At 34.9% G+C, this 21,570-nt stretch overlaps 1 protein-coding gene across 2 annotated transcripts; it reads right to left on the minus strand.

Moving 5' to 3' along the window:
* Positions 1 to 1,472: 1,472 nt before the first annotated feature.
* Positions 1,473 to 20,471, minus strand: si:dkey-23k10.2. 2 transcript variants are annotated; one of them, XM_073923940.1, is made up of 12 exons: positions 20,368 to 20,471; positions 17,868 to 17,963; positions 17,640 to 17,753; positions 14,638 to 14,733; positions 10,520 to 12,289; positions 10,174 to 10,347; positions 7,975 to 8,148; positions 7,110 to 7,283; positions 6,869 to 7,042; positions 5,004 to 5,177; positions 4,435 to 4,608; positions 1,473 to 2,641 (listed from the first exon to the last, which is right to left on the minus strand). In XM_073923940.1, the coding sequence occupies exons 3-12, from the start codon at positions 17,747 to 17,749 to the stop codon at positions 2,437 to 2,439; spliced, it is 3,225 nt and encodes a 1,074-aa protein (XP_073780041.1). In that variant the 5' UTR covers positions 17,750 to 17,753; positions 17,868 to 17,963; positions 20,368 to 20,471; the 3' UTR covers positions 1,473 to 2,436. The 2 variants fall into 2 exon arrangements, with proteins under 2 accessions (XP_073780041.1, XP_017206561.2); XM_017351072.4 differs by having other exon boundaries at positions 17,857 to 17,963; positions 20,368 to 20,429.
* Positions 20,472 to 21,570: the final 1,099 nt, after the last annotated feature.

Here is a 21,570-nt window from a genome sequence, read left to right on the forward strand (position 1 = left end):
CTGAAAGACATTTGCAACCTTGATCATCAGTCCTGAACCATTCAGCTGTCAATCAAATCATTCATCCTTAACCGTCAGAGATTATTGCAACACATCTGACTCATCTATCAACCTTGAGTAAACATATGGCACAGACCACACACATTTACATTTATTTAATGATAGAGACTTACTTACATATAAAGCTCATATTTTGATCACATTTAAAGTTACCTGTAAGACATGCTAGTTTACTCATTTTGTATACAAACAACGTTCAACTGTGGATTTAATTGCGTTTTAGTTGCTTAAATATGAGCATAATTATAGCAATAAGGTATAAGTATTTCAAATTTATAAGTAATGTAATTTTAAATAAATAAATTATTCATAAATTCATTTTCTTGTCGGCTTAGTCCCTTTATTAATCTGGGGTCGCCACAGCGGAGTGAACCGCCAACTTATCCAGCAAGTTTTTGCGCAGTGGATGCCCTTCCAGCCGCAACCCATCTCTGGGAAATAAATAAATTATAAATATTATATTTAAAATTACATTCATTTAACTCTTGGAACCAAATCTAAACCAAGTAACCAAAAGTAAACGACTACAATTGAACAAATAAATGAGCTGTTCACTAATTAAAGCAGAAATGCCCAGAATAGAGCATGTTGGCCCACTTTAACCTTTGATTTGGCCCACCATCCCATCTGAGAGGAAAGTGAGGATGATGGAGAGGGTTGGGGCAAATGCCTTAACACAGAGATCGTCATTTCTAACTTGAAGTAACATTTTTGTTTTTTTGCTGAGCTACAAAAAAAAAAAAAAAAAGCTGACTGAAATTAAATATTTCAATGAAATGTCGTAAATAAATCAGATTTTTAAAAAGCAAATAAAGCCACTCATAGGATAGAGGACGAGAGCAAATCAAGGCAAAAACTAATGTAATTCTGTCATAAATTAGATTGTTTTGTTTTTACTGTAATAAGTTCATTATAAAATGTAACAAAAGCAATACTGTAGTTAATATAAAGCAATGTTTTCTAGTCATTTTTAATTTTATTAAATAAATTAAGACATTACCCAAAGCAACTTTATTTACCTTTGGCCCACAAGACTCAATCAAGTTTGGTTTTGGCCCTTTATAAGAAAAGGTTTAAGCACCCTGATTTAAAGCATACGGTCAAATCTTAACAATGTAAAGCTGAAAACTGATGAACATCTCCCTCTAGTGGAATTATACGTAATGCTTACATTTCTACCTTAATTCTAGTCACAGGCAGCAATTATTATTAATTTTCAGTAGGAATTATTTATTTGTGCTGTTCTATATGTTGTGTAGGCTGCTTGCACTGGCTAGACTCACAATGCAGCATATAAAAACCATATAAAAACCATTCAAGATATCATCCGCTCCAGATGACAATTTTTGCAGTAGCCTATAAAGTTTCTACCAGAATAAAATAAAAATAAAAAATGATATGACGAGTAATACTGATTTAGTCAAGAGGCTAATTTAATATCTAAAAACGCAACTTTGGTTACGTATTCTGCTGCATTCATACATGACTTTCCAGTTAAAAATTTAGACCAATAATACACCTGGAAATGTAAAAAGTAAACAATATCATCAATTATAAAATACAATCTTGTTGACATTTACAACTTTGTATTATACACACAAATGATTATTACACACATATCTGTCATAGCGTTTACATAGTCAAATTACCAGTTACATTTCAACTTTAAAGTGCCTGCATTTCCAGTAAAAATGTCAATTATGCACCAGGAAGTTGACAGACAGACAGACAGACAGACAGACAGACAGACAGACAGAGACACACACACACACACACACACACACACACACACACACACACACACACACACGCACACGCACGCACACACACACACACACACACACACACACACACACACACACACTCTTTGTATACATTGATGATAAACAAAATTAACTATGCATTTGTTACAGTAACCGTAGGTATGGTCATTTTCATAGTATCTGTTACACTTTTATAAAAATTATTTAATAAAAAGTACTGTAAATTACTATTATTAATAATTAAGGGGCAGCTTGTACTTCCACAAAAAAACAAAAACAATATTGCTCCAGAAATAGAAAAATACAAAACAAAAAGCAATACACTTAACAATAAAATACAGACATTGGTCAAGTCAAAGTACCTTGTTGTCATGTGAAACATTCATGTTAAACACTGCATCATGTTTTTTTTTCCTGCATCCACATGACAAGAAAAATTATGTAAAAAAATGACAGTAAGTCACTGGAGAAAGCCAGTGTAAACTTACTGTAAAATCAGTCAAACAATATTCAATTCATTTCAGATGACTTAATAAAGCTGGAGTGAAAGGTCTAAATCAGTCTCTTTTCATTTCAGACATGCATGTCACTTTCTGTACAGACAAATACTTATTTAGCAAAAAAAATGTGATTCATAATGCAGTGTCTGTAGTTTATAGTGTGGATCATCTTTTATTTTAGACAACAGCTGTCTTCCCGAAGCTGTTAAATTAAAAGAGTTCATGTACAGATATAGCTCTCTCAGGTGTGAGGGATTCGATTTCAACGCTGATGCCAGAACAGCACAACCATCATCTGTGATTTTACAATATTCCAAACTGCCAAGACAAGAAAAAAGAAAGAAAAATTTAGAAGGTCCTTCAGGTCCTTGTTGTTTCAGTCACTAAAGCTGTGTCCCAATTCAGATTCTGCATGTTTCAAAGGATGTGGACTTTGGAGAATCCATCGCTTGCATAATTCGTTTACACCTATTTTGATGGTCCCTATTGCACATTTTGATGACTAAAAGTTGCATTGCAACTACATGCCAATGACTTCTCATTTGAGTATTAGTAGACTGTCTAACATCTGCTGATGCTGCTCCTTCAACAGACATTTAACTGACTATAAGAAACTTTGCAAGTACATTTTACACTAACCCTTACCATAACCTCAACCTCACAGTCTACTTATAGTCTAATGAGAATAAGTTGGCATGTAGATGCAATGTAACTTAAATTCGACAAAATGCCTAAAAGAGACCATCAAAATAAAGGGATACCCGTCATTCATTACAAGGGGAAGGATGCAAGCATTTGAATGAGACTTTGGATCGGGATTTAAACAATGCAGCCTTTAAATTGGCAAAGACCTTATCATAAGCTATGTTTTCAGCCAAAGATGTGAATTAAACCTATGCACAAAACTGGAATATTGCATAAAACATTTGCAAATAAAGCACCATCTCCATCCAATTGGTCAAAGAAAACAAATGTGTCACTTTCTGATAAACTAGTGTCAAATAAATAAAAAGTTAAATGAAACTTATAGAATGTGAGTCCCATTTACTTGTTATATCATGATCTCTTAAATCACACAGCAATTTAATGATCCAGCTGATATATATTCTGATATATATTTTTTCTAAATATTTGCAATTAAAACACTTATTATGTGTATACACTGGTATAATTATAACTTTGTAATGAAATAAAAAGGTTCTAAATCAGAGATCCCTAAACTAGGGCCCATAGGCCAAAGTTGGCTTATGGTAACCTTTGGTGTGGCCCGCCATTCCATCTGAGAAGAGAGGAAGAAGGTTGGAGCGAATGCTTGTAACAGATCGTCATGAACGTAAGTTTCTTTCATTGTTGAGCTTCAAAAAAGCTAACTGGAATTAAATGTTGAGCCTAAATCAGATTTTTCAAAATATGTTAATACTGTCACTCAAAATAGAGGACAATGCTCAAGACATCGACAAGCAAATCAATACAAATTTCATTTTAGAATATAAAAATAAATATATTTAATTATCAATACAATTAAAGTATTTATATTTCTATTTATTTTAAAATCCTAATAAATTAGTACTTTTTACCATGGCAAAAATTACCATGGCAACTTTAATGTAAAAGTTTGCCATAATTATTTTTGGCCCACCACCCTCAATTAAGTTTGGTTTTTGGCCCTTCATGAGAAAAAGTTTGCGCATCCCTGCTCTAAATAACAAAATCTTTAAAGAAACAACCATATTGTTAGCAATTTTTTTTTGTCATAGTTGTTTAATGTCAAAAGCTTTGCAATTTTGAAAAGCAGCAGAAAAAAAACATTTAGAACGTTTACAAAACTGTTTACATTTTTTGACCCTAAAATGAATTTATCTGTGAATCAGAGTCATTCATAAATATTTGATGAATGTATTTCCATCCTATAGAAACATGCATTTTTTTTCCTATTGGATCATAAGTTTACTCAGTTGTCTGTGTATGTTTTTATGTGCATTTTCAAAGTTATCTTGGTGTTTTCATCAATCTTTTTTTTTTTTGCAATCCACCAAAAAGTGCATAGAATAAATGGTGATGGAAAGATGGAAACAGTTACAGGAGATTCATAGTTAAAATGAAGAACTTACCGTAGTATCTCCAGTTTACAATCAGGCTTCTCTAGAGCACTAGAGAGCAATCTCACCCCTGAGCTTCTCAGATCATTATGAGAAAGATCCAGATCTCTGAGATATGAGGGGTTTGATCTTAATACTGAAGCCAGAGCTGCACAGCCATTCTCTGATATGTTGCAGCCTGTCAGTCTGCAAAGAAGGTTATAATTCATGGTATCAACAAACCACTACCTAACACTACTAGCTTAATAAACTACTAATTACCTGTATATTAAGAGCAAGGCAGAAGTTGGGTTTAGGTTTTTGGTATAGGATTAGGGATGCAGAGTAAGATCACACTTTATAACTACAGATGAGCAGTTATTAGGTTAATAATAGGCAGGCAATAAGCTAGTAGGCAGGTAATAAGCTAGTAGCTAATGACCTAAACTAATGTGTTGCACAAAATTGTAAATATATTTAATAGATAGAAGCAAAAAAGTGGAAAAAAAAAAAATTGTAACTCTATGCAACAGCTTCTATCCTGAAAACTGAGAACTCTCTGTCATTGTAGATTGATGACTGGGAGTGAAATTCACACTTACCGTAAAACTCCCAATGTACAGTTTGGATTCTCCAATGAAGTACAAAGTCGCTGCACCCCTGAGTTTCCCAGTTTATTCCAGCATAGATCCAGCTCTTTCAGAGTTAAAGGATTTGATTTTAAAGCTTCAGCCAGAGCAGCACACCCCTCTTCGCCGACATCACAATTCTCTAACCTGCTAAGAGAATGAGCCACTCATATCTGTCGCTACGTTTAGCACAAAAAATTTACCTAAAGTGATAGTTTGCTCAAAAATTATAATTCTGTCATCCTGGGTGTAACGGATCATGGTTTAACTGTGATTCATATGAATCACAACCCATGGTTCAGAACACACGTGACCCGTTAAATAAAACTTTTTTTTTTTTTTTTTTGTAGATTAATCCTAAATTTGTAACGATCACAGAGAGATCGCCTCTCACATCATTCGAATCACATGTATGAAAGCATTTAGGCTTTCCTGTAAAATATAATGATGACAGAAGAAGTTGTGGTAGGTTATTCGGGATGTGGTGGGTTTCTTAGGTTATTAAAGGTGTTTTCTGTCACTACTTGTTTAGCCTGCGTTAATGCATTTAGTGTAAGCTGCACGATTAATCATCAAAAAATCAGGATCTCAACAGCCACACAATATAATAATGCTTATTAATCCTTCGAATCACTGCATTCAAATCTAAAAAAGGCAAAAATCAAGAATGAGGTTCAGTTTTTAGTCTTTTGAGTTAGTACAATCCATTACAGAAGTACTGGGATAACAGTTTATAGTTTAGATATAACCACTCACACTCAAAAATGAAAATTGTAAGTTGCAATGGCATTTTTAACCAGCCATAAAAAAATAGGAGTGAATAATTGAATCATTTATTGAAAATGAGACTGAAAATAAATATGGGTTGTACAAATTATAATGTTAGATTTTTACATTTAGCGTTATCAGCAACCGTAGTAGAACAGTGACTTTTTCACAGTACTGAATATTTTACTTTTTATTTGTATTCTGCTGATCATTTCTTCATTTTATTTTTATTACAATTACAGCTTCTAAGTTCTGTTTGTTAAAACCAAAAGTTTCTTGCAATTGTTTTTGTAATAAATCATTCATTCGTTCACTCATTCATTTTCTTGTCGGCTTAGTCCCTTCACCAATCCGGGGTCACCACAGTGGAATGAACCGCCCACTTATCCAGCAAGTTTTTACGCAGTGGATGCACTTTCAGCCGCAACCCATCTCTGGGAAATATTTACACACACATTCACACACACACTCATACACTACAGACAATTTAGCCTACCCAATTCACCTGTACCACATGTCTTTGGACTGTGGGGGAAACCGGAGCACCCGGAGGAAACCCACGCGAAGGCAGGGAGAACATGCAAACTCCACACAAAAACGCCAACTGAGCCGAGGTTCGAACCAGCGACCTTCTTGCTGTGAGGCGACAGCACTACCTACTGCACCACTGCCTCGCCCATTGTAATAAATGGAAATCAAATTACATTTGTCATCTCCCCTTTTTGGCTGATCCGAAAAATAATCCAATCCGTGACAAAAAAAACCCCAAAACCTAACATGATCTGAACCGTGAGGTTTGTGATCTGTTACACCACTATAATAGACTTTTAGCAGACTTTTAGCATTTTGAAGAAAGTAAGAAACCTGTAACCCATTACTTCCATAGTATTTTTTACTCCTTCAAATCAAGTCAGTTTTTACGTTTCTTCAAAATATCTTCTTTTGTGTTAAGCAGAAAAAGGAAAATCATAAAGGTTTTAAACCACATGCAGGTGATTAAATATTAGTGGATAAATCTTCCTTTTCGGGTGAACCATTTCTTTTACAAAAGTGATGAGTGCTCATCTTGCCTGAGTATCTCAAGATTACAGTCAGGATTTTCCAGTTCACCAGACAGGATCTGTACACCAGCGTTATTGAGTTTATTCCCAGACAAATCCAGTTCTCTCAGGTGTGAGGGGTTTGATCTCAGAGCTGAAGCCAGAGCTGCACAGCCTTCATGAGTAATACTACAGTCTCCCAACCTGCAGAAAAAACAAGGTCATTCATTCTTCAGTGATTGTCATTTATAATTGTCTGAAATAACCTTACCTCAATATCTGTAGTTTACAGTGAGGATTCTGAAGTCCGCCAGCGAGCAGCTTCATTCCCAAATCCCCTAGTTTATTTCCAGACAGATTCAGCTCTGTCAGGTGTGAGGGGTCTGATCTCAGAACTGAAGCCAGAGCATCACAACCTACATCTGTGAGACCACAAAGTCTCAAACTGTGCAAAAAAATGCCATAAGGTTTATTTTAAAAAATAAAGATTTTCATACGTCAAGAATAATTAATGATATCTCTTAGCTAAGGTACATTAGGTAATGTTAAATATAAAGTAGCATCATTTCAGCATCGATATCGCAATGTGATCATTCACAATAGTCACATCGCAGGATATGCAATGTTGAGTTTATTTTATAATTTATCATTTGCATGTGTTTTTGAGGCCTGTTATTGCATAATGATTGTAAAAGCATTCAGGCATAATATATTTGTAACATTAATAACAATTAATTTTATTGAATTATTTTTATTTCTATTATTCAGTTACTGTACCTGATTACGGTTAGACCCGGAAAACAATAAAACACTGTTTATTTTAGTTCTGTCTTTTTCTTGATTGTATTTATAGATTGCTTATTAGATTTTATAGAAATGCACTCCCACTGCATAAATACGCCCAATCAATCTAATGTTATAAATTCTCTCCAAATCGGTATTATGTCATCTGGTGAAATTGTAATAATATTGCAATATATATATATATATATATATATATATATATACATACATATATATATATATATATATATATATATATATATATATATATATATATATATATATATATATATATATATATATATATATATATATATGGGATTTGGGATATGGGATAGCTATAGTAATCTCACCACAGTCTCTGAAGTTTACAATGAGGCTTCTGAAATTCAGCCAAAAGATTTTTCAATCCAGTGAAATTCAATGTATTTCCAGAGAGATCCAGTGCTTTCAGATGTGAGGGGTTTGATCTCAGAGCTGATGCCAGAAAGTCACAACCTTTATCAGAAACACCACAAAACTCCAGTCTGAAAAACAAAAACAAAAAAACAAGGGGTTCATCATTCAAGAAAATTTTAAGACTATACCACAATGTTCATTGTGGTACATTTTTTCTAATATTGGGCTTGAAACATTACTAATATATTACATTTTCTATTAACGTATGGCATCTAGGGTGATCTGACATCCCATGGTTTCTGAGACAGTATTTTAGCTCTGTTTACTGTCCCAAGTTCTGTCACGCAAAAATAGCCTAATAAATTTAGTCAATAACAAAGAATAAAATTACCATCGAAATCCCCTTATATACAGTAAAACATACCACAGCAAAGCCATTCAGCATTTAAAACTCAAAATAATTTTATTATTCATATTAAATGATATCATTAATTATATTATATTATGGCGATTTTGATGAGTATTACCAAAGACATGTAACTCTTATTTTTTTTAATAAAAAGATTTTTTTTAAATTCTGCCTTCTAGTACAGGAGCCAATCATCGATCGCTACATGGCGAATGAATTCCGTTTTCTAGTAGAGGAGCCAATCATTGATCGCTATATGGCAAATGAATTCCGCCTTCTAGTACAGGAGCCAATCATAGTTCGCTATACACTATGCTGAATGAATTCCGTTTTCTAGTACAGGAGCCAATCATTGATCGCTATATGGCAAATGAATTCCGCCTTCTAGTACAGGAGCCAATCATAGTTCGCTATACACTATGCTGAATGAATTCCGTTTTCTAGTACAGGAGCCAGTCATCGATCGCTATATGGCGAATGAATTCCGCCTTCTACTACAGGAGCCAATCAACAATCCCTATGTGGTGAATAAATTCTGCCTTCTAGTACAGGAGCCAATCATCGAGCTCTATAGGGTGAATAAATTCCACCTTCTAGTACAGGAGCCAATCATCGAGCTCTATAGGGTGAATAAATTCCACCTTCTAGTACAGGAGCCAATCATAGATACTTATATGGGGAATAAATTCCGCCTTCTAGTAGAGGAGCCAATCATTGATCGCTATATGGCAAATGAATTCCGCCTTCTAGTACAGGAGCCAATCATAGTTCGCTATACACTATGCTGAATGAATTCCGTTTTCTAGTACAGGAGCCAGTCATCGATCGCTATATGGTGAATGAATTCCGCCTTCTATTACAGGAGCCAATCAACCATCCCTATGTGGTGAATAAATTCTGCCTTCTAGTACAGGAGCCAATCATCGAGCTCTATAGGGTGAATAAATTCCACCTTCTAGTACAGGAGCCAATCATCGAGCTCTATAGGGTGAATAAATTCCACCTTCTAGTACAGGAGCCAATCATAGATACTTATATGGGGAATAAATTCCGCCTTCTAGTAGAGGAGCCAATCATTGATCGCTATATGGCAAATGAATTCCGCCTTCTAGTACAGGAGCCAATCATAGTTCGCTATACACTATGCTGAATGAATTCCGTTTTCTAGTACAGGAGCCAGTCATCGATCGCTATATGGTGAATGAATTCCGCCTTCTATTACAGGAGCCAATCAACCATCCCTATGTGGTGAATAAATTCTGCCTTCTAGTACAGGAGCCAATCATCGAGCTCTATAGGGTGAATAAATTCCACCTTCTAGTACAGGAGCCAATCATCGAGCTTTATAGGGTGAATCAATTCCACCTTCTAGTGCAGGAGCCAATCATAGATCCTTATATGGGGATTAAATTCCGCCTTCTAGTACAGGAGCCAATCATCGATCGCTATATGGCGAATGAATTTCGTTTTCTAGTAGAGGAGCCAATCATCGATTCCTATATGGTGAATAAATTACGCCTTCTAGTATAAGAGCCAATCATCGATCGCTATAGACTGACGATACTCTGGGGGAGGGGCTTCGACCAGATGCGAGTTTCTGCAGATTTTTTTTGTGATTTGGATGATCAGCACAGTTCTGATAGGTCGGTAACAAAATTAATCAATGACAAAAATGAAGTGAATAATTTAAATCAAAACAAAAATGACAAAAACATAATGAAGAAAAAAAGATGAATTACTGTACCTCAGTGTTTCCAGCTTACATTGAGGATTTTCCAGCCCAGAACATAGCAGTTTTAATCCTGAATCATTTACAGCACTCCTAGTCAGGTTTAACTCTCTTAGGCATGAAGTTTTGGAGGTAAGAACAGACACTAAAACACTATAGCCTCTCTTTGTCAGGTTATGCTCACAAAGCCTGAAAGAGATTTAAAAAGGTCTTGTTATATATAAGTTGTGTATATAGGCAAGGTACAACAGATGGGAAGATGACTTCTGGAATGACACAAATCTTTATTTTAGACTTAAATAAAAGCACTTAAAAGGAAAAAAGGAGTAAAATATACTTTTATTATATTTTAGTGACATACTTTGCGGTTCTGGATGCTGCAAGCACTGGTTGTAGCCTTTGAAGACTTTCATCTGGCAAGATGTAAGTTCCGATGTATTTGTTTAAATCAAAAACATCTAGTTTCTGTCCTGAAGTCAGCAATACAAAGACCATTGCTGACCACTGTGAAGCTGTGAGTTTCATATTTATTCTAGACTCTGATTGTAGAAAATCCTGTATCTCCTCCACTAGGGAATGATCATTCAGCTCATTCAGGCAGTGGAACAGATTGATCATCTTCTCTGGAGGAGGACTCTCTTTGATCTTCTCCTTTATGAACCCAACTATTTGCTCTCTGCTGTCAGAGCTGCTTTCTGTCTGCACCTGTAGGTCTCCTAAGAGATTCTGATTGGACTCCAGTGAGAAACCCAGTAGAAAGCGAAGAAACAGATCCAGATGTCCAGAGGTACTCTGCAGAGCTTTTTTCACAGCTGTCTGATAGACATCAAATACAGTTGGAACACATTTTAGGATGCTAGTTAGAAAATTTGGTTGGTTTAATTTGTTTATGTTTTCATTCACAAAATAAAGGTACACATATAAAGCTGCAAGATGTTCCTGAACACTCAGATGAACAAAGCTGTAGACTTTGCCCTGAAACATTCCTGATTCCTCTCTGAACAGTCCCGAGTACACAGATGCTTCTTGCTCATCAATGCCATACTCTCGAAGATCTTCCTTGTAGAAAATCAGATTGAGTTTCTCTAGCTGCTGAAAAGCTAATTCCCCCAGTTTGAGAACTATGTCTATATCGCTACTCTTCTTATCATAGGCCTTCTCATTTTTTATTCTTAGTTGAAGCATCAGGAATTGTGTGTACATCTGAGTGAGAGTGTTGGGGATCTCTGCACTCTCTGCTTCACTCAGCATCTTCTTCAGAACAGTAGCTGAGATCCAGCAGAACACTGGGATGTGGCACATGATGTAGAGGCTCCTGGATGACTTCAGGTGTGAGATGATTCTGTCAGACAGAGTCTGATCACTGACTTTCTTCCTGATGTATTCCTCTTTTTGAGGGTCACTGAAGCCTCGTACCTCTGTCACTCGATGTATACACTTAGAGGGGACAACATCTGCTGCTGCTGGTCTGGAGGTGATCCAGATTAGAGAAGAGGGAAGCAGATTCCCTCTAATGATGTTCGTCAGTAGCACATCTACTGAAGCTGATTCAGTCACATCACACAACTTCACATTGTTGTGAAAATCCAGAGGCAGACGACACTCATCCAAACCATCAAAGATGAACATGATCTTACCTTCATGTAAAGAGATATCAAGTTCTATGTTCATGAAATACTGGAGGAGACCTTTAAGACTGAATGATTGGTCCTTCAGCAAATTGAGCTCTCTGAAAGGAAGTGGGAAAATGAACCATATGTCCTGATTTGCTTCTCCTTCAGCCCAGTCTATGATGAACTTCTGCACAGAAACTGTTTTTCCAATGCCAGCGACTCCTTTAGTCAGCACAGTTCTGATGGGTCGGTCTTGTCCATGTAATGGTTTGAAGATATCATTCAGGTTAACTGGTCTGTCCTCTGTCAATGCCCTCCTACAGGCTGTTTCAATCCATCTGATCTCATGTTCATTATTAAGCTCTCCACCTTCCCCTTCTGTAATGTAGAGCTCAGTGTAGATGTCATTGAGAGGTATGAGGACACTGTGTTTTGATAATCCTTCATGCAAACACTGAAACCTTATCCTTAGGACTGATTGGATTGCTTCTTGAATTTCTTTCAGCAGTAAGGTATTACTGGAAAATCAACACAGAACTTGTTACTCTTGAATACATTTTAAACAATTATTCACACAACAGCTAATTTAGTTATTTAAATATATGAATCAATGAGACGCTTGTAAAACTGTAACATTATATCGTTGATCTCTTTATTATCGGTAATGGAATTTAAATGAAAGAAAACTACACAAATGATTACCTTTGTACCCCATTGACCTACATTCAAATGCACATGAATGTGCTACATCAGAAATGCAAGTTTCTTGCTGCATGCAATGCTTTTAATGTGCACACCTAACCTCACTCCTAAAGGCTGATTTATACTTCTGCATCAAGCGCACGCGTATCCTATGGCGCAGCCTATGCGTGGATGCAGAGCCTGCGCCGTGGGTCAGGCTGATCACTCGACGCAGAAGTATAAACCAGGCTTAACGCTACCCCTCACAGTGACGTCACTAGCTACATTGAGTGCATTCTGCATATGCAGGTCTGCATCTAAATACTGTTGAAGTTTCGCTCTAGATCTTGGTGAACTCTGACCTAGGAATTAGCATCACGTCAATGCTTTAGACTAGAGTTTAGACAAATAAAAGATCTAGATGTGGCCTCTCTGTATTGATTGGAGAAACTTTAAAGCTTCTAATTGCTAATTGTTTCGCAAAATGATTCTCAGTTTCAAAGACAGAGCATGCATTACAATGGAAATTATTACCGTGCATTCACACCGAAAGCAGCGAGAGGGTCAAGGTAGTCAGAGGTCAGTCATTTTTCAATAGAAGCCAGCGGTGTAAGTGGCGAGCAATCAGAATGTAGAAGTCCACCTCTTGAGAGGAGCCTAGAGAGCATGTCCTGTGAACTTTGGTTCCGACCACAATTGTTCTCATGAGTTTGAATATTACAGTCGCCAAATTTCCAAATATTTGCAATGTTTTCTTACAGGAACATAAAGTTACTGGCGAGTTATATTGTGCATTAATGTTATATTTTTTTTCTTTTAAAAAATGGTAATCTCATGCTAACTTTAACAGCTTCACATTATTTCAGACATATGGACATTTTGGATAGTGGAACTTGATTTTCCATTGTTATATCGTCACCCTGGAATTATAAAGTTCAATCTGCAATCTGAATGATTTTGAGATATTGAGCTTCAAAGTTTTTGCATTCCATAGCAAACAATATGTGTGTAACTTTTTTTTAAAAGTCTTAAAATGTAAAAACATCCCATAATGTAAATAAGATGTCATTTAATAACAATATGTCAATAACTCTTTAAGAATATGTCAATAACTCAAAATTTTGACAAAAGTGTCAGATAGAACCTTGTAATTCTAAAGTGACAAAATGAATTTGATAAAAAAAAAAAAAACGCACAACGCGCAAGAAAATTGGTAAAAATGTCAGGCTAGAAAGCATGTTTTTATGCAGAAATGTAACTGTTTTGTTGATATGCTGCAACGGTTCCTTTAAATATAAAATCAATGTAGCGATTTTTTTACACTCTCGCTGGCGGAGCAGTAAAGGCAGACATCATTTTCACCAGGGCGGCCAGAACAAACTTTGACGCTTTCGTCGCCTTCGGTGTGATCGCACAGTAACTTATCAAATATGAATTCTTTGATCAATTCTCAGGCATATATTTTTTGTTTTGCAAAAGTCTCAGGAAAATTAAAACAAATAAAACTGATCTTGAATCACAAACTATGAAACTTGTTCAGTGATTCATCACTGTGAATCGATCTAAGTGAACCTATTTGATTCAAATGGACTTTTCTGCATTACATAGATTGCCCCCAAATAGAGCACTGATGTTTTTAAATGTTTCTAAACAGTTGTAATGTAATGTAAAAGAGTCGTTTACTGACATCAAGTGATCTTGCCAATTTAATACAAGCTCTGAACCATTCATTAATTAATTTTCCTTTGGCTTAGTCCCTTTATTCATCATGGGGTGCCACAGCAAAATGAACCACCAACTTATCCAGGATATGTTTTGCACAGCGGATGCCCTTCCATTCACACACATACATTAAGGCCAATACCACGTCTGTATACCAAATGTCTTTAGACTGGGGGGGAAACCCACGCGAACACAGGGAGAGCATGCAAACTCCAAACAGTAATGCCAACTGACCCAGCCAGGACTCGAACCAGCGACCTTCTTGCTATAAGGCAACAGTGCTAACCACTGAGCCACAATGCCACCATCTCTGAACCACTAATTTAAAATGATAATTTTCCCATAGAATTAGACCTATAGAATTTCCTTCCTTTTTATAAATCTTTCAGTTTTCTCTACAGTACATTATAAAAAAAAAGCATGAGAGAAGAAAGGATAATTACTATAAATATAAAACATTTACCTGCATGATTTAAATTCCAAAGGCTGATTGATTGACATATTACTGGCCAAGGACACATGGCTGGGAGTTGGAGAAGATCTACCTGTCTGCCCTGAGCTTCAGTGAAACAGAATATAACATTATTTCAATAAATGTTCTTGCTTTTCAGAACCAGTTACTGCAGAATATACAATTGACATAAACAATACAAATTTACAAATGTCAAATAAAAATTGATGTGTACATTTTATAATGTAAGTGAAGAAAGGAGGCTTTAGTTTTATTACTTAATGCTAAAACAGAGAAAGCCTTAAAAACAATGATTTACTGGGGATCAGTAAAAGCTTTTGTTAGTGCTGTAATTGTAATTTACATGTGACTTAAATGCTCCGTTCTTAACTTGGGTGATGAGAAAGCGCTTTGTTTAGGCTGAGGATGATTTGATGGATGGAATCACATCTCAGATGAACATTTGCCATGTCAAATGTATTCGTACAATGTACTGGTTTTGGGTTTGCACTCTTTATTTTCTTTATAGTCACTGTGGCCATGTTTACAGTTGACAGTCACAAGGCTTTGACTTTATTCGCATGTTCATACAGATTGTGTTTAAAGCATTTATTGTCAGCACAACATGTGAACACAGTTAACGGGACATTTCGAGACACTTAAATGTCAATCTAAAATGCTGTTACTAATGTGAACATATAGAATTGTACCCATTTTAATTGTGTAAACATGCAGTTTCCTTTTTAATGTTTTAAGCAAACAAGTTATCTTAAAACTTGTTGCTTTTGTCAAAGCACATGAAAACATGTCGCCAAACAAGTTCATTCACAGTACATCATGGTACAGTAATCGGACAGATGAACTGATAGTGGGACTTCTGAACAATTTCAAAATAGTTTACAGTATGTTATTTTTATTTTACATACTTTTACAGCATTTGGTATTTCGGTCAGAACCATTTTCCTTTTGCTTATGTAGATCATAAAAAAACAGAAAAAGTTGAACTATAACCACAAAGTGCTACTAAACATTGTCTAAGCATGGCATTGAAGTAAAACTATGGTCACATAGGTAGGATCTTCTTTACAAATACACATACTAAAAAGTTTATTTTTCATTAGAAAAATGCTAACGAATAAAACCTAATACACCCCAAATAAGAACAATTTATATGCAGAATGTTACAATGTCCTGGACAATGTATTGTTACATAATGTCTATCTTACTTTTTAAAAGCAATATTTTTAAGAAGAGAATTTCAGTCTTAACCTGATTTGTTGCCAAAGATACTTTCTCTGGTCCAGCAACAGGAGACAAGTCAGTCCCCCGGGATTTTGTTAAGCAATTCTAAACTTTGAATTTTCATGCACTCACAGCTATGTCTGATAACTCTCACAGCAAAACAACCCTTATCTCTACAATCACAAAGTAGAACAATGGTCAAAAATACATTCCAGACAAACCGGTTTATGAAGCAGCTTTAAAACCCAGAGCGGGGGTTTTTCAATATAAGTGAAAATGGATGTAGTCATCAAAGACTGTAAATTTTAATTAACAATATTCAAACTATTTATGTTTTAATCCAATACTTAATGTCTTATCTATCCCAAATATTTATTTAACTTTTGCAAATTTATACACTGCCATAAAAAGTCATTATGTGCCATGAGAAAACCTTTTATTTTAAATGCTTGTTTTGACAATTTAACTGCAGCATTTGTTAAAACGGCCAATACCACATGTCCGTATAACAAATGTCTTTGGACTATGGGGGACACCATAGCACCCGGAGGAAACATGAGGAGAACATGCAAACTCCACACAGTAATGCCAAATGACACATCCAGGAATCAAACTAGCACCCTTCTTGCTGTGAGGTAACAGTGCTAACGACTGAGCCACCATGCCACAGTCTCTCATTCAAAGGAGTGTATTTCTGTAAATATCCGTATGGCCATGTGCAGATGGAATAACTTTTAGATTCAAATTGATACATTTTCAAATATAAACTGCATTAGTGTTTGATAAAGTGTTCATTAATGTGCTACATTCAAGAGCTACATGAATTTGAAGGTGACTAAGGCCATCATAAACTTGTGTATATATCTTTAGGGAGTCTGACGAGAAATTGTAGGGTTAAAGACAGCCTAACAATGCAGATATTCCCTTAAATTAATTAATAAAGTCTCCAAGAAGTAATAGTTAATAAAGAGTGGCAATTTGCAGTATTAACACACCATTAGCTAACACTACCAGCTTTATAAACTACTAATTAGCTGTTTATTAATAGTAAAATAGAAGTTGGGTTTAGGTTTTGGGTGGGATTATGGATGCAGAATAAGTTCAGACTTTATAACTACTCATAAATAGAACTTACAAATAGGCAGGTAATAAGCCAGTTAATAGCATGTTTTGTGACCTAAACTAATGTAATACTGCTCTAATTTATACAGACACATGCATTTTTCCTCATCAGTCTTTTTAAATGGTGTGGTTGTTTGAGAAGACTTTGACTCTCTCCATTGCTTTTTAAAGAGGTAAAACATATTTTATACACAAAATAAAAACATTAAAAATCAAGAGCGTCGGCGCTCTGTGTCTCATGCCTTTAAACACCACTCTGCATTCATTGCATGTAGGCATTTGTCTTCTGAGGAACAAGTAATTTATAAAATAAAAGATTTACGCAGCGTATTCTTCAGCAGCATATTCCATTTTTACTGTTGATATTTGGCTCCAATTAATCAGGAAGTGAATTTTTTTTTTTTTGACTGAAAATGTATTCACATTTTTGAATGGAAACATAGCTGATGTTTTCACCCTATTTATTTTTAGTGGGTGAACGGTTTACTTCGACAGTATTTAAAAAAATGAGTGATGAAAACTGACACTCAGAGTGGCTAACTCATCTCTTTTTAGTATGTTGACAGTCAGTAATATTAATACTGAGATAATATAATTAGAAGACAGACATTGCTTCAGTATTACATTTATAACCCATCGTTTTTAAATACCTGTATTCAAAGGGGTCTTCATCCTTGAAGAGCACATGATGTGCTTTTGAATGGTCACTTCTTAAGGACACACAGCTTGGCTCTGGTGAGTCTGGACCCTCCGTCTCCATTGAGCTTTAAGAAAAATGAATTTGCACTTCATTTAGAAAAGTTTTATATGTAAGACCTTGCCTGTTATTATATCTGTCATTAAACCATCACCACATAAATTTTCTACATTGTTTATACTCGTGTTCCTAGGGTCCTTTGTCTCCAAACTTTGTCTCTCACTTGCTTGAATGGAGCATCACTTTGGGGATCCAGAGTTTTTTCAGCCCTATTGACCTGTATCAGAAACACTTGGTTTGTAAATTCTCTTTTAAAGCGTTAATTTTTTACAAAAGGTGAATACATTCATTCATTTTCGTTTCGTCTTATTCCCTTTTTCAATCCAGGGTTGCAACAGTAGAATGAACCCTCCATACACACTCATACACCACAAACAATTTAGCAGAATAAAACCTTCATACACACTCATACACTAAGGACAATTTAGCCTACCCAATTCACCTGTACCGCATGTCTTTCGACTGTGGGGGAAACCTGAGCACCCGGTGGAAACCCACACGAACGCAGGGAGAACATGCAAACTCCACACAGAAATGCTAACTGACCTAGCCGAAGCTCGTAACCAGCAACCTTCTTGCTGTAAGGCGACAGCACTACCTACTGTGCCACCGCATCACCCTGGTGTATAGAAATGTAGTATTTGCATTTGATCATCATCAAAGCTAAACTTAAGTTATCATATTCTTTATTTACTTACTAAAATATAAGCAAGTCTGTTTGTTAGTATAATATTCAATGCTGTAATATGATTTCTCTATTTAGAATTTGCAAAGAATATTTGTCTGAAATTGTATTAAAGAGAAAATCTGAATGTAGAATATAAAATCAACATTACCCTAATTATAATACACTGTATTCATCTAGCACGTACTGCAAGGAAACAAGATTATTAAAATAGCCTACTGAAATGACATGACAGATTTTATTGACAATATTGTAGTAAAACACTCTATTGATATAGACGTTGCTTATGACAATGACCTAATTACCAATCTGGGAAACAAAAAACATTGGCTTTATTCTACAACATAAAACCTAAACTGTTCCTAAGCAACTGAGATAAAGTTGGTTATATTGGCGTATTCAGACTTTCTTCATAAAATTAAAATTTTAGGAAAGTATTTGTTGCGAATTCTAAATAGTGAAATCATATTAGAAGTCAATAACTATATCAAAATACCACATAGTTCTCGGTCAAAGAAATAGTGCTAATGTTGTTTTGAATTCACCTGCATTTGAATTCAGACCGATTAGTCAAAATACAGTTTCACAAATTGCCACTGAACAACTTTACCTCAATCTCTAAGCATTGTGAATTTGATGGCAGTCAACATTTAATGCAGATGAGTCCATGAGTCTTACTATATCTGAGTGTTGAATACTTTCTGGCCATAGTGTGGCCAGTAAAATTCCCATCATCTCTGTTCAATGATTATTCAATCTATTAACAATCTTATATTTAAAAGGGTGCTATGCCTAAATGAATATTTTTTTCAACTACTAAAAAACCCCACAACATAAACCATGATATCTAAAAACTACAACAAAAAAAAAAGTGTAAATAAACTCTTTACTTTTTGATGATAGTTGACTTGCTTCTAAATATACCCTCACCATTTTTCTGTTACTTTCTTGATGCATAATTGCCATCCATTCCAAATATGTATTTGAAATACATGTATCATGTATCACTGCCCATCCCTAATACTGTCATTATATATTATTTAGCATTGTGCAGTATACTACTTTGAATGATTGTTGACTTTCTGAATCTACCCCATGCCAATGACCTGTTATTTTCTTTATATGTGATGCATAATTTCCATCCATAGTCCAAATATTGACCACCTTCTTAAAAATGAATCAATTTTCTGTTCTGATGTCAAACTTAGGTAAATAACTAACAAAGCACCAATCAGAGGTTTAACTTTTAAGATGCCATCATATACTGTAGACTTCTTGCAATGCATTAAAAAAAATACAAGACAGTAAATAATTTGATATAAAATATTAAGCCATTTTCATCAACCCTATCAAATACAAATTACACATATTTTGTATAAGAAATATGCATTTGAAATACATGTATCAAGAATACTGCCCATCCTTGATACTGCAATTTTATATTTAGCATTGTGCAATGTATTTTCAATCATTTTTGACTTTCTGAATCTACTGTACCCCTAATGGTCTGTTAATTTCTTGATATACTCCAAGGATTTACCACCTTCAATATGAATCAATTTTCTGTTTTGATCTCAAGCTTAGCCAACCGAGAAAGCACCAATCAGAGGCCACATTTTTATATTGTTATTGTGTCGACTTTTTATGTACAAAGTACATAAACTACAAATAAAAAACTACAAAAAGACACCAGAAGTATTTTGGTACAAAATATAAATACATTTTTTATAAACCTCATCAAATTCAAACGACAAACATTTTTGTTTTAGATGTATTAGAAATACATGTCTCATAATGCCCATCCCTGTTTACAGCCGTACTTACTGTATTTTAATCATCTGATTTGCAAACACGGCTATTAACAAAAAAAAGTCTGTAATGTTAGCATCGCTATGTAATATGTTAAGTGATAAATATAATGAAAAATCATCTTTACCAGTCTCTGCAGCGGCCTGTATGTTGGAGTTTGGTTTCTGTGGTATATCCTGTGGATAGATCTAAAGACAAACTTGTTTTTTAAGTAAAAGTGAAAGTAAGACCGTGATAGGCCTACAGCAGTTTTGTTTTGACAGGCAAATCACACAATGACAAACCTAGCGTCAACAGGTAATTCTGATGAGCTTGTTTTAAAACGAGTTTGGCGCATTTAAATTTGATTTAAGTAGGCAGTTGTGCACAAATTGTAAGTATCATATATTGAAAAACAATATATAACCTACTAGTATCAAGTATTTAGCACAGCAAAGGCATAAATATCTTGCATACATTCATGGTAATAATCAAATTAATGGCATCAATTCATTCCTACACCACCATCATATTCTTATTGTTAATTTGTTATTAAATAATAAAAACGAGCAAAGAATATTTAACATGTGTACATATTCACGTTTTCTATTTATAGCAGTTAAACTGAGAAATATCTCTCTCTAGTGGAATTACATGTAAATGCCTCAAATTTCGAGAAGGGTGTTCCTGCACAACTGGAGTGGCTGCACTGTCAGGATGGTCAGGATCCCATTTTTAGGATCGCATCTTTAGGACCCTAGTTTTTTTTGTGACAGCGTCATCTGTCGGATTGGATCATGTATGCGCTAATGGACGACACGGATGACAAGGAAAGTGTACCGATTTTCTATTAAGTTTTGTTTAAAACTTTTAAAGTTACGTTTGAGAAAACATGGGCATTAGACTAATCAACTGAATTACAAACACGGTTATCAACAAAAATGTTTTACACAGTTAACGATGCCATATGTAGTATGTACTGTGAACAAATATCAAGCAAAATAACCTACCAGTTACCAGTCTTTCAAGTGTTTAAAAGCGAAAGTGAAAGTGATAGGCTACAAAGCTGACACAAAGCAACGACAGATTATTTAAGATTATTAAATTGTAGGTATTGTGTCCAAATCTTGCTCTTTCAACACCGAAATGCTTTCTGAGTTTAAAAACGAGGGTTTCCTCACGTTATCAATAGGAGTAAGCTATTCATTAAGGAAATAAATAATGTATTTGCAACCTTTTAGTTAAAGTGAAATGGTTGCATTAATTAATTAAGTTTAATTTTTCCTCACCAATTAATTAATTTTTACTTTGGTGATACTAAAGAAATTTCTATAATCTATTAAATGTTACA

Source organism: Danio rerio, chromosome 15, assembly GCF_049306965.1.
Source record: "Danio rerio strain Tuebingen ecotype United States chromosome 15, GRCz12tu, whole genome shotgun sequence".
Classification (NCBI taxonomy): Eukaryota; Metazoa; Chordata; class Actinopteri; order Cypriniformes; family Danionidae; genus Danio; species Danio rerio.

Excerpts from the sequence above, each read along its gene's own strand:
- si:dkey-23k10.2 (XM_073923940.1), bottom strand. The coding sequence starts at position 17,749 with ATGGAGACGGAGGGTCCAGACTCACCAGAGCCAAGCTGTGTGTCCTTA. Across the intron at positions 14,734-17,639 it reads GAAGACCCCTTTGAATACAG|CTCAGGGCAGACAGGTAGAT; the intron begins GTATTTAAAAAC and ends GTTTCACTGAAG. Across the intron at positions 2,642-4,434 it reads TGTAAACTGGAGATACTACG|TTTGGAATATTGTAAAATCA; the intron begins GTAAGTTCTTCA and ends TTGTCTTGGCAG.